The sequence below is a fragment of the Melanotaenia boesemani genome, chromosome 15 (assembly GCF_017639745.1).
Source record: "Melanotaenia boesemani isolate fMelBoe1 chromosome 15, fMelBoe1.pri, whole genome shotgun sequence".
Lineage (NCBI taxonomy): Eukaryota > Metazoa > Chordata > Actinopteri > Atheriniformes > Melanotaeniidae > Melanotaenia > Melanotaenia boesemani.
This window is the reverse complement of record NC_055696.1, coordinates 11,947,393-11,960,782: the sequence shown is the minus strand read 5'-3', so window position 1 is coordinate 11,960,782 and position 13,390 is coordinate 11,947,393. Positions and strand designations below refer to the sequence as shown.

The 13,390-nt window shown below is 39.5% G+C and overlaps 3 protein-coding genes across 4 annotated transcripts; 1 reads left to right on the top strand and 2 right to left on the bottom strand.

Moving 5' to 3' along the window:
- Positions 1-3,012: 3,012 nt before the first annotated feature.
- On the bottom strand, positions 3,013-7,893 carry alg5 (ALG5 dolichyl-phosphate beta-glucosyltransferase). Its single transcript, XM_042009035.1, has 10 exons — positions 7,577-7,893; positions 6,967-7,135; positions 6,637-6,683; positions 6,314-6,382; positions 6,144-6,236; positions 5,934-6,047; positions 5,780-5,839; positions 5,551-5,702; positions 3,810-3,895; positions 3,013-3,577 (listed from the first exon to the last, which is right to left on the bottom strand). Exons 1-10 carry the CDS (start codon positions 7,637-7,639, stop codon positions 3,462-3,464), a joined length of 969 nt encoding a protein of 322 aa, XP_041864969.1. The 5' UTR covers positions 7,640-7,893; the 3' UTR covers positions 3,013-3,461.
- A 1,347-nt stretch (positions 7,894-9,240) lies between these two features.
- Positions 9,241-11,147, bottom strand: LOC121654315 (putative protein TPRXL). 2 transcript variants are annotated; one of them, XM_042008401.1, is made up of 3 exons: positions 11,089-11,147; positions 9,424-9,787; positions 9,241-9,332 (listed from the first exon to the last, which is right to left on the bottom strand). In XM_042008401.1, exons 1-3 carry the CDS (start codon positions 11,092-11,094, stop codon positions 9,325-9,327), a joined length of 378 nt encoding a protein of 125 aa, XP_041864335.1. In that variant the 5' UTR covers positions 11,095-11,147; the 3' UTR covers positions 9,241-9,324. The 2 variants fall into 2 exon arrangements, with proteins under 2 accessions (XP_041864335.1, XP_041864334.1); XM_042008400.1 differs by having other exon boundaries at positions 9,241-9,787.
- On the top strand, positions 10,158-13,074 carry exosc8 (exosome component 8). Its single transcript, XM_042008399.1, has 11 exons — positions 10,158-10,221; positions 10,552-10,588; positions 10,750-10,813; positions 10,891-10,964; positions 11,239-11,284; positions 11,565-11,670; positions 11,791-11,836; positions 11,929-12,025; positions 12,153-12,273; positions 12,355-12,461; positions 12,862-13,074. Exons 1-11 carry the CDS (start codon positions 10,205-10,207, stop codon positions 12,975-12,977), a joined length of 831 nt encoding a protein of 276 aa, XP_041864333.1. The 5' UTR covers positions 10,158-10,204; the 3' UTR covers positions 12,978-13,074.
- Positions 13,075-13,390: the final 316 nt, after the last annotated feature.

The window sequence follows — 13,390 nt, the reverse complement described above, 5'->3', positions numbered from 1 at the left end:
GGTTCTGCTTTACCTTTATTTTTTCAGGTAAAATGTTACTAAATGTTACTAAATATATATATATATATATATATATATATATATATATATATATATATATATATATATATATATATATATATATAGTAGACCTACCTATTTGTCATGTTGTTACACAAAGTTTAAATAGTGCCTGAACTCCCGCCTTTATCGTGAAGGTTCAGTCAGAGTAATTTCCGGTGTTATGCTCCACTGGAATATTGACGCAGGTCTAGTGAGCTCTGATCAGCCTCTGCTCCTCCAGCAGCCACAACCGAGCGCCACACAGCCCCGGCGGCGTCAGCCTGGCTGGAACCGCAGCGCCTGTGCGCCAGATCCCTCCGCCTTCCCCCTCCTGGAGCTTTCCCAGGATTTCAGGGATTTCTAATTCAGCTCTTGCGGCACCGTACGCGCGTGTGCGAGCCACCTGAGCTATGCACAGTCCCTCATTCATCAAGTCCTTCTTCACGAACCCGATTGGAAAACACAATCACCTGTTCTCCTGTCTCAGCTATTTTGATGACTTTCCAAAGACAACTGTTGATATATGTTCAAAAAGATGGCTGCTTATGCTGGGCTTTTGGTACTGATTAGGTCATCTGAGCTGCCAACTGAAACATCCTAAAGTTGATGCATTAGTTTCAGGCTACATTATGTGACATTAAATATTAAATGCAATTGTGACACCTGACTGCATACATCAGTGTCCTGCAGCCTTAACAGTTTCGAGCTACTCGTCTGACTTATAATTAAAGCCATTTTTAATATGATTGTTATAACTAATGATAATGTATTTAATTTTAGAAGCATACCGTCTACGTTCATAAACCCCACCTGCACAAACAAAAACACGGTGCACCTGTGTAAAGAATGGGGTGAGGGTGAGTTGCGGCTTTCTTACTCCATCACACATACACTCGTGCTCCAATACCATAAAAAATATATAAACATATATATATATATACATCAAAGTTTGTTTTAATAGTGTGGTGTGTTGTTGAAAGCCATGCAGATGTCTCGTTAAATGCGGATGGATACGATCCTTTATTGGTAGTGCTCTGACTGGTCCAGTTAATGACGCAAACCCGGCTGGCGACAGTGAGTCTACAAGTTTGACATTTTCACAGTTTACAGCAACTGCTGCGGGACGTAACGATACTCCGAACACCAAACGAAACCTCTCAGTGAGTCCGTAAAAAATAAATAAATAAAATAACGATTCTCCTCACCTAACAGGTAGGCCTTCAGGCCTACATGTGGCTAAATAAATATCACAAATGAAGTGGTCTGTCAAAACCAGTGGCAATAATATTCTCCTACAGGGACCCTTGAGGAAGCCGCAGGCTGTTCTATGGTCCAGCGAGGAGCTCTGCTACAACCTGTTCGCTCAGCATTTAGTAGAGCTCTCTGATAATCGGGTTGTTCAGTCTGTATTGTGTCTTCTTTGCTTGCATAAGACCTGCAAATGGAAAAACAATAAAGGCTTCCCCAAATATAGATATTTTCCATTCTTATGAATTGTTCATATTTGGCATCATAGTTTCCCACAGGGAGGGAATGATTACATTACTGCCATTTCTCCCTCTTTTAAGTAGCTAATAAAAAATCACCTTTTGACACGACAGCAGATTCTGGTGACAGGAAGCTAGAAATGTGCAGATTATGATTCACCGCCTCTGTCTTGTCTGGCAAAAAGTCAGGCAGGACACAAACAGGATGCGCTCCCCGGGGCTCCGCGAGGCCCCGGAGACATGCGCATCAGCGCGAGTCCTAAACCTCAGGATTGCATAAGAAAGCAGCACTATTAAAGTTTATTTACTCAGACCACAAAAACACTTTCTGGCCTTTGTCCAAGACGTTCATATGAGGATTAAGAAACAAACAGAGGGTCGGATGCTGTGATGAATAACAATCCAGACTATTCAGGTCAGGTTCTTTGATGTCCATGTGCAATATCATAAAATACCACCCCATGAAATTTCGTAGAACTGATCCCATACTGCTTTCAGAATTAAGTTGAAATTCCAAATGATGTTAGATCCAGCAGATTTGTTGTAATAACATCAGTTACCAGTCATGCAGTGTCACACTGGTCAGAAGGGTTTGACTGTACATGTAGTTAATCCTGCTGCATCATATCAAACTCTGAGGGTTTGTAGGCCTGTGTAAAAACGATCTGCAATAGAAAATATATAACTTCATATTGGTATTGTGTATTATCCATCACGTTTGTGTTACTGCTGCCATGCTGGCCAGGCCGTGCTCATAAAAGAACATTTGATCTCGAATTAAACAAAGGTTAAATAAATGAATAAATGTTTCAAATAAGTACAAGACTTTCAATAAATCCTCATTTTGATCATATTGTTGGCTATGCTTTAATACAAGTCACCCAGCCTGCATATTATATTATATTGTCAGTCATAATTAGATTATGACTGACAATATAATTTAATAAATGGTTCTTACCTGAACTTGTCAGTGTGTCTTTTGTGAGCTGACAAGGCATAGGTCCCAGATCAAGGCAGAAAAAGTAATCATGAATTTGTCTTTGTTGCTCCTCCCGTTTTCCTTGGATTTTCTTGATTTTATATGTACGATTTCTGGTTTGTGCACTTACTGTCATCACTTTTTATTTTCTCCATTTTCATCTCGTTAAGTACTTTGAAGCTTTTATTGTGATGTTTGTCCTTGTGTTTAACAGTCAGTATAGGTCTTCAAGACAAATATGGCAATGGGGATGAAAACACTGAAAATATCCAACACCTCAAGGTCCCATCAGTCTAGACCACCCCTAAGGAGCTTGTAAGACAGACAAAATCAGCTAATTTCAATAATTGAAAAAACAGAAAATAAATGTTTAATTTCTGCTACGCTTATATAAATAACTTTTTAAAATCTGATGAAATTCAAGTTTGTGTAGGTGTTCAAATGATCAATGAACTACTGCAGCTCTAGGCAATGTGTTAATATTGATTATCAGATCATGAGTTGTTGACTTTTAACATTTTATTTTACTGTAAATCATCCAGCCCATCAACTCACAGTCAACAATCATTCACCCTCTGAGGATCATGAGATGATCGGATCCTCCACATTTTGCACTACAAGCCTTTCTCATTTACAGCAGATTGGGCACAACAAAAACATGAAGTAACTCAGTACATGGATCAGCCATACAGACATTCTGTAAGCTGTGGCAACACATGGATATGTAACAGTGGCTAAAACAAGCCAACATCCACATAAAAAGGCAGGACCATGAGGAACCCCACAATTGTGTCAATACGTCGCTCCCAATAACGTCTGGAAAAGCAAAGGACTGGTACTTGGCTTTTTCCCGCTGATTACAGTGACTAATGGACACAGTTGTAACCCCATTCACTGAAATGCCCCATGGCCCTATCACAGGTTGTCTCCATGACAAAGCTTTGTCTGATTGGCTAATCAGTTTTATGTGGTGACTGCAGTCTCCAGGCTCCTGTGATGTAGCGCAGGCGAATGAAAACAAGGTCTCGTCCCATCTGCAGCCAGCTCCAGAACGGGACCAGTTTAGACCCTGGCAGAAGCAAACCACAGACGATTAATTCTCAAATGATGCCTTTTGTAAGATAAATAATGGAAATATGTCAGTTTGCCAACATTTAAAGCCGATGGGCCGTGGAATACCAGCAAAGTTATTAAAGCAGCAACAAGCTTAAAGATGTAACTATATGTATACATATATATATACACTACTACTATATACTACTACTACTACAGTGGAAGGCACAGGGTCCACATATTCCTACCTTCTATTTCTGTCCAGTTGACCGCCACTTCTGCTATGGGGATTTTAAAACACTGGGCAATGTACAGTAGTTCCACGTCAAAGGCCCTGAAAATTACACAACAAATGTTCAAAAGCTAAAAAAATAAATAAATAAAAAAGAAAAGAAGGCATTTTTGCACAGTTTGTAATTAGATTTTAATTTTTAATAAATCTTGAACAAACTCATTTAGGTTTTTTTTCCACATAGGATGGGTACTGTGCTCTGCCTTCAAACTCAGTCGTGTATGTGTTTGTGCAACATGAGAACAAATCTTCACCAAGCCCTGCCTAGTGCATTGCAAGGCTGGTCTGTTCATGCTGTGCTGCAGTTAAAATAATTTTCTTCCTGTTCAGTCTTTCCTGCCTGACCATGAGGATATTATGAAGCCTCTCTGCAGCTGGTCATCTCCTCCTCCTCCTCAGTAAACCTAATGTAAACGCTTTCATTTGACAGATTGACACAGGGCATCAGACTAACTTTTAGCACTGGTTTCACTAACTTTTTAATGTGAGTGCACCAGCAAGAAATGTAAATGCACCCCAATTTTTACAGCATTGCTCTTCGCAGCTCATTTTAATACATTAAGGATGGCCTTTTGATCATTACAGATAGACAAAGATGGTGTTAACTTCATGTTAACTTCATTTAACTAAATTAAACTAAACATTTCAAACTTGGAAATAGCTTCATTAGGTTGTGCTATTTCCTCTGGATTTATGTTTACTCTTTTTCATGATAATTATCTACTTGGACTTGAATTTTGTGAAAGGTAGCTCCTCTTTGGTCATATTATATGCCATGTTTTGGGTTACTCAAACAGCCAGAAACATCAAGGGTTTGTGTTATTGCTTCTTTTTTTTTTTTAAATGCACGGCAGCCTCCTTTATTAGTAGTTTTGTTAAACATGATTAATATCCAGGACATCATCCAGATACATCTCAAACACACACGGTTAGTTTGTTGGAGGCTGTTGTCATCAGCAAGGACATTCTTATTCCGATGCTTTACCAGAAATGGATGCAGCTTTAACAGTTTTTCTAGAGCTGCATAAAAATTTCTTACTTTTTTTCTTTTTTTTTTAAATAACCTTTTAGCCACCGCTGAACTTCATGGGGACACTTGAGCCAGGTCACTGCATGTGACATCACAGACGAGGGGCTGCAGTGCTCAAAACGCATTCATCTCTCATTCACAGTGACAAACTCTTAAATTAGTGTGGATAAAAGATAACAACCACATATGAGCAAATTCCAAAATATACCACGTTTTACAACTGATTCCAGTTTCCGTGATACTAGTCTGTGTCTAATATGCGCCGGTGTTAATTTCAAACCAACATGCAACGCGATGTACAACTGTGGATCAGAGCCAATCAGAGGTGAAGACCCAACCCTTCTCTTGGCTTTTTATCACAGTGTCATTCTTCTCTGAGCTTGGGTGAGGAGGGAATGAACACAATGAGCCGACAGACATTCGGAGAAATAATTAAAGTCCTTTAAAATGTTAGGCGCACCAGTGCGACCAAGAAAAAAAAGTTAGTCCTGCTCAACAAATTTCTGGTCGCACTCTAGAGCCCTTTAAAAGCTTCATCCCACATTCAAGTCTGCAGTCGTTAAAAGTAGCTAATTTTTGGGTATTTTTCATTGACACCCCATCCTATGTGAAAGGCCCTTCACATTGTGTAATAAAATGTTTGACATGAAGCTATGGAGTTCCTTACCATCGTTCCACATGGAGCGAGGAGAAGGTTTTCAGTGCAGCCTCACGTGTGAAAAGCTTGAAGCCACACTGTGTGTCCCTGATCCCCCTCACACAAAAGAACCACACCAGGAAGTGGAAGCCAAACATCAGGAACGTACGAAACACAGAGCGCTAAGGAGACAACGGTGGTTATTCAATGATAAGAAACATGTTTATATTATGTGTCTCCAAGAAGATAAAAAAATTACCTGAGCTACAGACTCCTTTTCTAGATGAGCTCTGGAACCACATGAAATGGCTAAATTTCCCTGCATGCAAGACAGGGATTTTGAGGGTATATTAATAACTTTAGAAAAATACATGCAGGAGAGAGGGAGAGATAAAAACTGAAGAAAAGCACACCGGTCCAGCTTTGAGGTCTTTAAGAGCAGCCTCCACTTTCTCAATGTCAGCAAACTTTGTGGCTCCGTCGGCATCAGCCATCAGAATGACTTTCCCTCTGGAGCTCAGAGTTCCCTTTAACAGCGATGCAGACAGAAAAACAAACCATTTGTAAAATTCATACACAGTCAACCCCATTTTTGCTTCTGTGCCTTTTCCAGACAGTTTTACCATCCGCACAGCTCCTCCTTTTCCCCTGTTCTTCACCAATGTCAGCACCCTCACTTTATCAGCACTGTACTTCCTAGTGTAGCGTAAAGCAACCTGGCAAAAGCAGAACTGAGTTGAGAATAATTAAAACACATGGGAACTTATTTCTTAAAAAGCTTTAAAATGATTACCTCTGTTGTTTTGTCTTTGCTGCCATCATCAACCACAATAATCTCATAGGTGAAAGAAGGGTTTTGTTTCTGTGGTAAGGTAATCATGACAGGAATTTGTATCACAAACAGGCCCATTTTACAGGTCAATGATGCCACCTAGTGGTATGCATAATAACAGAAATAATTTACCAATTTACCAATGAAATAAAACTTTCCTTACTCAAGAATAGATGCTCCATTCTGCTAAAACAGCTGCTCTATTAGATCATCTAAGATCATGTTTTAAACCGGCATGTTGAGCTCATGATAGTAAAAACAACAACAACAAAAAACCTACTTACCTGTCTGTTCTCCAAGTACTCCATGGCTTCATCCAGCATCACGGGCACTGAAATAAATTGAACATTAACACAGATTTTAGCACCTATAGCTGGCTGCCGGTACACAATGACGTGATGCCTTGCAGAACAGGGTTATAAGACTGAAACTGGACCAACTGTGATGGTACATGGATGCTTTACGCAAGAAGCTCAATCAATCATTACAGTAATTAATTGTGCATTCTCTTCATTTTAAAAACTGAAATAGGATTACAATGATTCTTCACTGTTTTCCACTTTAATATAAGTTACTGTGCAGAAGCTCCAGACAGAAAACCAGGCAACACTAACTTCGGAGTTCCTCATTGTAGGCTGGGATCACCACAGAAAGCTCCCTAGAGTAGGGATCATGCAGGCTGGGAAAAAGCTCTTTCTCTCCTGTAGCAGTGAGGAAGTATTTCTCCTTCTCGTGGCATTTCAGGTTAATCCCACCTGCGGTTAAATGTGCTAGTATGAGTACCTGAAAAGAAAGAAAAAATTTGACAATACTTTTTTGTTTTTACAATTGCAAAAACAAATGCTAAAACTTTCATTATTGTAATCATATAGGGGAAATCTGTGTTGTGTGTGAATAATGCATCATGATTACATAAATCAAGATGGTTCAGCCGTCTTCGTTGTTCCAGCTGTACTATGCATTTAGTAATTTATATAGATCCCTGTCACACTTTCCGCCGTCTTTTTGTGAGACGCTTTTTAAGTTACATGGGTTTGAAACATCCTTGTATTGACTTTGAATGTCCCACAATCTAATACAAAAGGCTCAGTCCCTCAGAAATACACACAAAAGAAAAGCACACTGTAACATTACCCTCAATCAGCTTGGACAGCTTCTGTCTTTAACAAAGTCTTGCTAAACTGCCAACGTAATATCAAACAAATAGAATATTATATTACTTACCACAATTAGACCTAAAGCTGCTAAAGCAATGAGAGCTTGAACTATTTCACAGAGGCAATCCATTTTCCATTAAACTGCCCTGCAGCCACTGACAGCTGTCTAAGCGGCTAGCTGAAAAGCTACCTTGTTTCCTCCTAGTTTGGCTCGTAGCTTGTAGCTGAGGCTCTAACTTCTGAGGATACACGAGAAAATACAAGCTTAAGAGATTGTGTAAAAGGAAAAAAAAAGACAAATAAGTGTCTATATTTCCATTATTATGTAGGCAGTTCACCAAACTCCACTTCCAATCACAACTGCACACAACAGTAATGCGGAAGTAACTACTTCCTCACGACACATCATCAGATGTGACAAGAGAGGAGCTGACAGAGCCGCGCTACACTGACACCTACCGGCCAGGAGTGGGAAAGCTAGCAAGAACAGATCAATTATACGTGTATGTTGTAAAGCATTTAATCAAAACTCATTTTTAAAGATATTACATTATAACATCAATTCAGATTAAGATATTGTTCCCATGTGCCTTTTTAAAAAGAAAGAAAGAAAGAAAGAAAGAAAGAAAGAAAGAAAGAAAGAAAGAAAGAAAGAAAGAAAGAAAGGTGTCAGAGCATGTTTATAACCTTCAGAGAATATTGTGGAAAAATTCTGTAAAGGTCACTTTACATATTAAAACAGGAATTAAATGCATTTTAATGGAATCTCCAAGGTATATCAGCTGAACCTTTACCTAACGCTTCCTCAAGCTACACTGATACAGCCTCTATATGAAATCTTAAAGGCCCTTCAGGCAATTTTAGGGATCTATTAGTGTAGTGCAGGGTGGCTCAGGTGGTCCAATAACTGAAAGGTTGGCAGTTCGATTCCCACTCTCCCAATCATCTGTCCTTGTGTAAGACACTTCTCCCTCCTTACCTCCAGTGTTAGCATTGCTGGTATATGAATGGTGGCTATGGTGGATATGAACTGGCTGCCACGTTTCCGTCAGTCTGCTCCAAACTAGCTGTGGCTTCACATGTAGCTTACCATCACCAGGTATGAGTGAGGAGTGAATGATACAATGTAAAGTGCTTTGGATGCCTAGAAAAGCACTATATAAATCTAATCCATTACTATTATTATTATATATGAACGTGCGGAACATAACCACCTGGTATATGACCCACTCTTCTTTCCTGCTGACTAGCTTACCTGTTGCTTTCTTAGGATAGGTTGGTTAACTTTGACATGATAACCTGTTAGAGTTTGGAAAGAGCTTTCAGTTCTGGTCTCACATAACCCTGCCCTTCATGTTTTACATATTTCAGTTTTCCCACACAACTGATTCAATAAAGCTACTAAGCTAATAAGGGAAATCACTCAGGTGCCATGGAAGAGCCAGGAAAATGGCAATTTTACATTTTAAATTTTACTTCAGGTTTTTTTTCTCACCTGCCTGTGAGGATCATTATTGAGAGGGATAATATTTCACTGTGACCATCTGATCATCCCTCAGCAGTCTGACCTGAGTCCTAAGTTTGGTGACAAAGACATTCTTATCATGTGGTGTTTATTCTAAAAAATTTAAACCATAATAAATCACATCCAACAAACACACAATCACATAAAATTTTTAAGTAACACAACATTATTAATGGTTTAATGAATACATTAATGTAGGGTTGCCATCCAGGTTTCCAGCATCCCTTGCTACTATGCTTTGCTCATCTATAAAAGGCCATGTGTGTTCTTTTCTTGTTTTGGATCAGGGCTCATTGTGCTAGAATGTGGAAAATAAAGGGAACATGCCGCGCAAAACTAGCTTTCAGTGGAGAGCCTCAGCTACCTTCTCAGGACAATCTTTGGCTGACCTTCAACCACCTCACAAGTCCAGCACTCATCCTCTTGTTCTGAATGGCACTGGCTATGAGAGGAACATTTGGAGGACCCTGGAGAGCAGTGAGATGAGGAGGAGGACGAAGTAGAGGAGCTTAGGGAGGGACAACAGGAGAAGGATAAGGAGGAGGAAGAGGAGGAGGGGGAAGTAGTATTGGGGATAGGGGAAGGATTTGCAGGAGAACTTTTTGTTGAGCTAGAAAGGATGCCCGGGTAGCACTTGGGAGGGGAGCCTCTGCTGTGGTCTGATACTGGTATCCTCCTAAGCACCAGCCTTGGGCTTGTGGGCTGGTTGGGGTTCGGTAATAAAACAGCCGTCCATGTATAATGCTGATCAGCCTGAGGACATAAACATACCAAATATTTAAACTTCTGATAGATGGAAATGTCTCCATCTACTTTACTGTAGTAACTTTTGTGATGGAGTGTTTGCATAAAATTACAAAGTGAAAGTTATCACAGGAAGCCTTTTAGTACAAGTTTGTAAGACCAAGTTAAAGAGTTCAGTCAGCACTAATAAAGACAGTGTTTACATAACATGTTTAGCTCACTTGCAGGCTTCAGCATTGACATTTATTGCATCGAAATGTGTTTGTAGAACATTATGCATCTTTGGAAAAAAAGTACAGTGAAGCAAAGATTTATCTTGAATAAGTCAAGACAGGAGCTGTAATTCACATTAAACAGGCATTTAGGTTAGGGTATTTCCTCCTACCGGCCACCGTACTACAAACCCACGTGGTAAACCAAAACATCATGGCGGCTGGTTTTAAGTAAGATCGTTGAAGTACAGTTTTTAACCAAAACTATGGTTTTTTTTATTTAATTTCTTTTCACTTGTGAAATTAAGTTTTAGCAGTAGCGCCACATTATTTCTGATTGTTGATTTTCTGACAAAAATGCAGCACGTGATGCGTTTAGTAAATAGCGCAGTTCTATCTGATAGGGTTAGTGTTGTAATTTAGTAGTACTATATTTTAGTTATTTACCTTTATATATTGAGTGGATAATCGGTAAACAGAAAGGTTTCCGCTGATTGATATGGCTGTACTGTGTTTGTAACTAATTAGCACTTCCTCTTTTTTTTCTCTGCTAATTTTAAGGACTGCTGAGCCTCTGGAGTATCACAGAAGCTTTCTGGTTTGTAAAATGAACACATTTATTTCCCATCTCCACTCCAGTTATTGACTTTTTCTGCCGAAGAAAAAAATCTTTATATTAATTATTTGTTATTTTATTTTTTCATGTCAGTGGCGTTGAACCTGCAAATATTTTTATTTATTTATTAATTTTTTCCCCAGAAAGAAAACTGCCGATCCGATGGACGGGAGCTGTTTGAGTTCAGAACCACAACACTGAACATTGGTACGGCGAAGTGCAGATTATGACACACTGATTAAAATACGTGAGGATACATTTGTTTTCTTTTCCTTTGCATTCAGGGTCCATATCCACAGCAGATGGTTCAGCCCTGGTGAAGATGGGAAACACCACAATCATCTGTGGCATCAAAGCGGTACATGTCCACATCTGTTCAAAACATTATCTCCCAGCTGAGTAGAAAGTTGTATTTCAGGAACTCTTATGTGGTAAATTGGGATGGGAAGAGTAGAGAATCGTGGTTCTTTTAAATATCTTACCTCCATCCTAGCTTATCTCAGATGAGGAAATCCTTCATGCTCTTTCCTGAATGTCATATAATAATTTGTACCTGTAACCTAGTAACAGTTGTTTTTTTATGTTGAGATCAACAATTCTGCATCCATGAGCTTTCTCCCCCCTGTCTCCAGGAGCTGGCAAACCCAACAGTAGAGGCACCTGGTAAAGGTTACATTGGTAAGTGCAAAGCAAAAATCTCCAATGTTGATTTAAGACAGGATAAACCCTCCTTTCTTTGAGTACATGCTAGCAATATTCAGTTTAATAAACTTCAAACTGATAAATGTGACATCTTCTCAATAGCACTCCTTATATTGTGTCATGTCCTGTTGCATCTAAATGATGCTATTTTCCAGATGTGATGCATTTCTAATATGTTTTTAGCTGCACTATCACAACAGATTGGAATTAAAGGAATAAATGTAAACTGATGGCTTTACTCGCTCTGTCCTGCTAGTGCCCAACGTGGATCTGCCTCCTTTGTGTTCCTCCCGGTTTCGGCCGGGTCCACCAGGAGAACAGGCCCAGGCTGCTAGCCAGTTTGTTGCTGATGTCATAGAGAGGTGTGACAAACTTTAACATGCTTGTATTAGTTTCCATCCGTTGTGTTTACTGTCTACATCCCCCGCTACTGCTTGTTTTTTTTTTTTTTTTTTACTAAGTCTCTTTAATGCTTGTTGCAGCTCTGAAGTGATCAAAACAGAGGATTTGTGCATTGAAAGAGGAAAGGTAAAGGCAGACCTGTGCAGACATGCTGCTGCTGTTTGTAACTAATGTAAATGTTGGATCATTAGCACTAATTCTGCTGATTCTTGTCGCAGCTCTGTTGGGTGCTCTACTGTGATATTATGTGTCTCGACTATGATGGCAACATTCTCGATGCTTGCATCATTGCCCTGCTAGCTGCCTTGAAGAACAGTAAGTGATGTTAAAGTGGAAGTAATACAGCATTACATACTTTCACATTTCTCCTGTATTAATTCTTTATGGCCCTTGAGCTTTCGTTTTGAGATTTGTTCAGTTTGTCCTCTGACACTCTCCCCAGCACAACTCCCTGAAGTAACAGTCAACAAAGAGACATGCACGCCAGAGGTGAAGTTAGAAAAGAGACACGGACTACATGTTCACAAACATCCTGTCTGTGCTTCTTTTTGTGTCTTCGATGAGTAAGTGTATCAAGTTTAAAAAAAATCTGTAATTCTATGTTCACTTTGTGCATTGATACTAACGGCTCGCTCTCTGTGCAGTTCCATACTGATCTTAGACCCCACAGCAGAGGAGGAGACTCTGTCGACTGCACAGCTCACTGTAGTGACCGACGAGGACGATCGACTCTGCTCTGTACACAAACCAGGTCAGAAACTGTGTATTGATCTTCATCAGGAAATTTGTTGGAATTGTTCACTGTTAAATGTGTTTAAAATGACTAAATTTAGACTCGAGCTTTAACAATGAATTTGTACATCAAAATCAGCAACTACTTTTTAGCGAGTAGTGTGATCAAGCAGCATTTAGCTGCTACCTTTGTTAATCTTCAAATAAATGTGATAATTGGAGTAAAATATAGTTTGGAGATTATAATTTTCCATCATGTTTGAGTTATATTTACATAAACTTACTGCTGGCAGCAAAGTATGCATCAGGTTACTGATGATAGATATGCTTCCAGTCATGTCTAATGAAAGATTCTGTAGTTGAAAGAAAAAGGAGGGGGGAAGAAAGAGCAGTCCTGACAGTCTTGACTTGTGGTTCAGGTGGGACATCGCTTTCGGGAGACAAGCTGCAGGAGTGCATCAACCGAGCAGCGACGCGACAGAAAGAGATCCAGAAACTCATTGACAAAGTTTTACACAGCATGACAACAGTGTAGTAAAGACACACAGACTATTCTTTTTATCTAAAAGCTGTATTTGCCACTGTCAATATATATTCTTTTTTTTTTATAACAATAAAACTGCTGACAAAGACTGTTTAAAAAATTATTTCTCAGTGTCCAGAAACGTCTCACACACACACTCAGCTGATGTCTCGTAAGAATACGCTCATGGCTCCTGAACTAATTAAAAGGAAATGCCTTTTAAAAATCTGCTGTACAAAAGCCGGCACACCGTCTTGCATGTTGATCATGAGTCCTCGTAAACCCTGTGCCGGGACTGCTATGAGAAAAAGTACTTCCAACAGGCTGAGAGGTAGAGTGCTGCCCCTAGGCACTACTCCAAGATCAGATCTGCATGTTTACGTCATGTTATATGAAGGATTTGGTGTCAAATAGCTCGGCTGGGA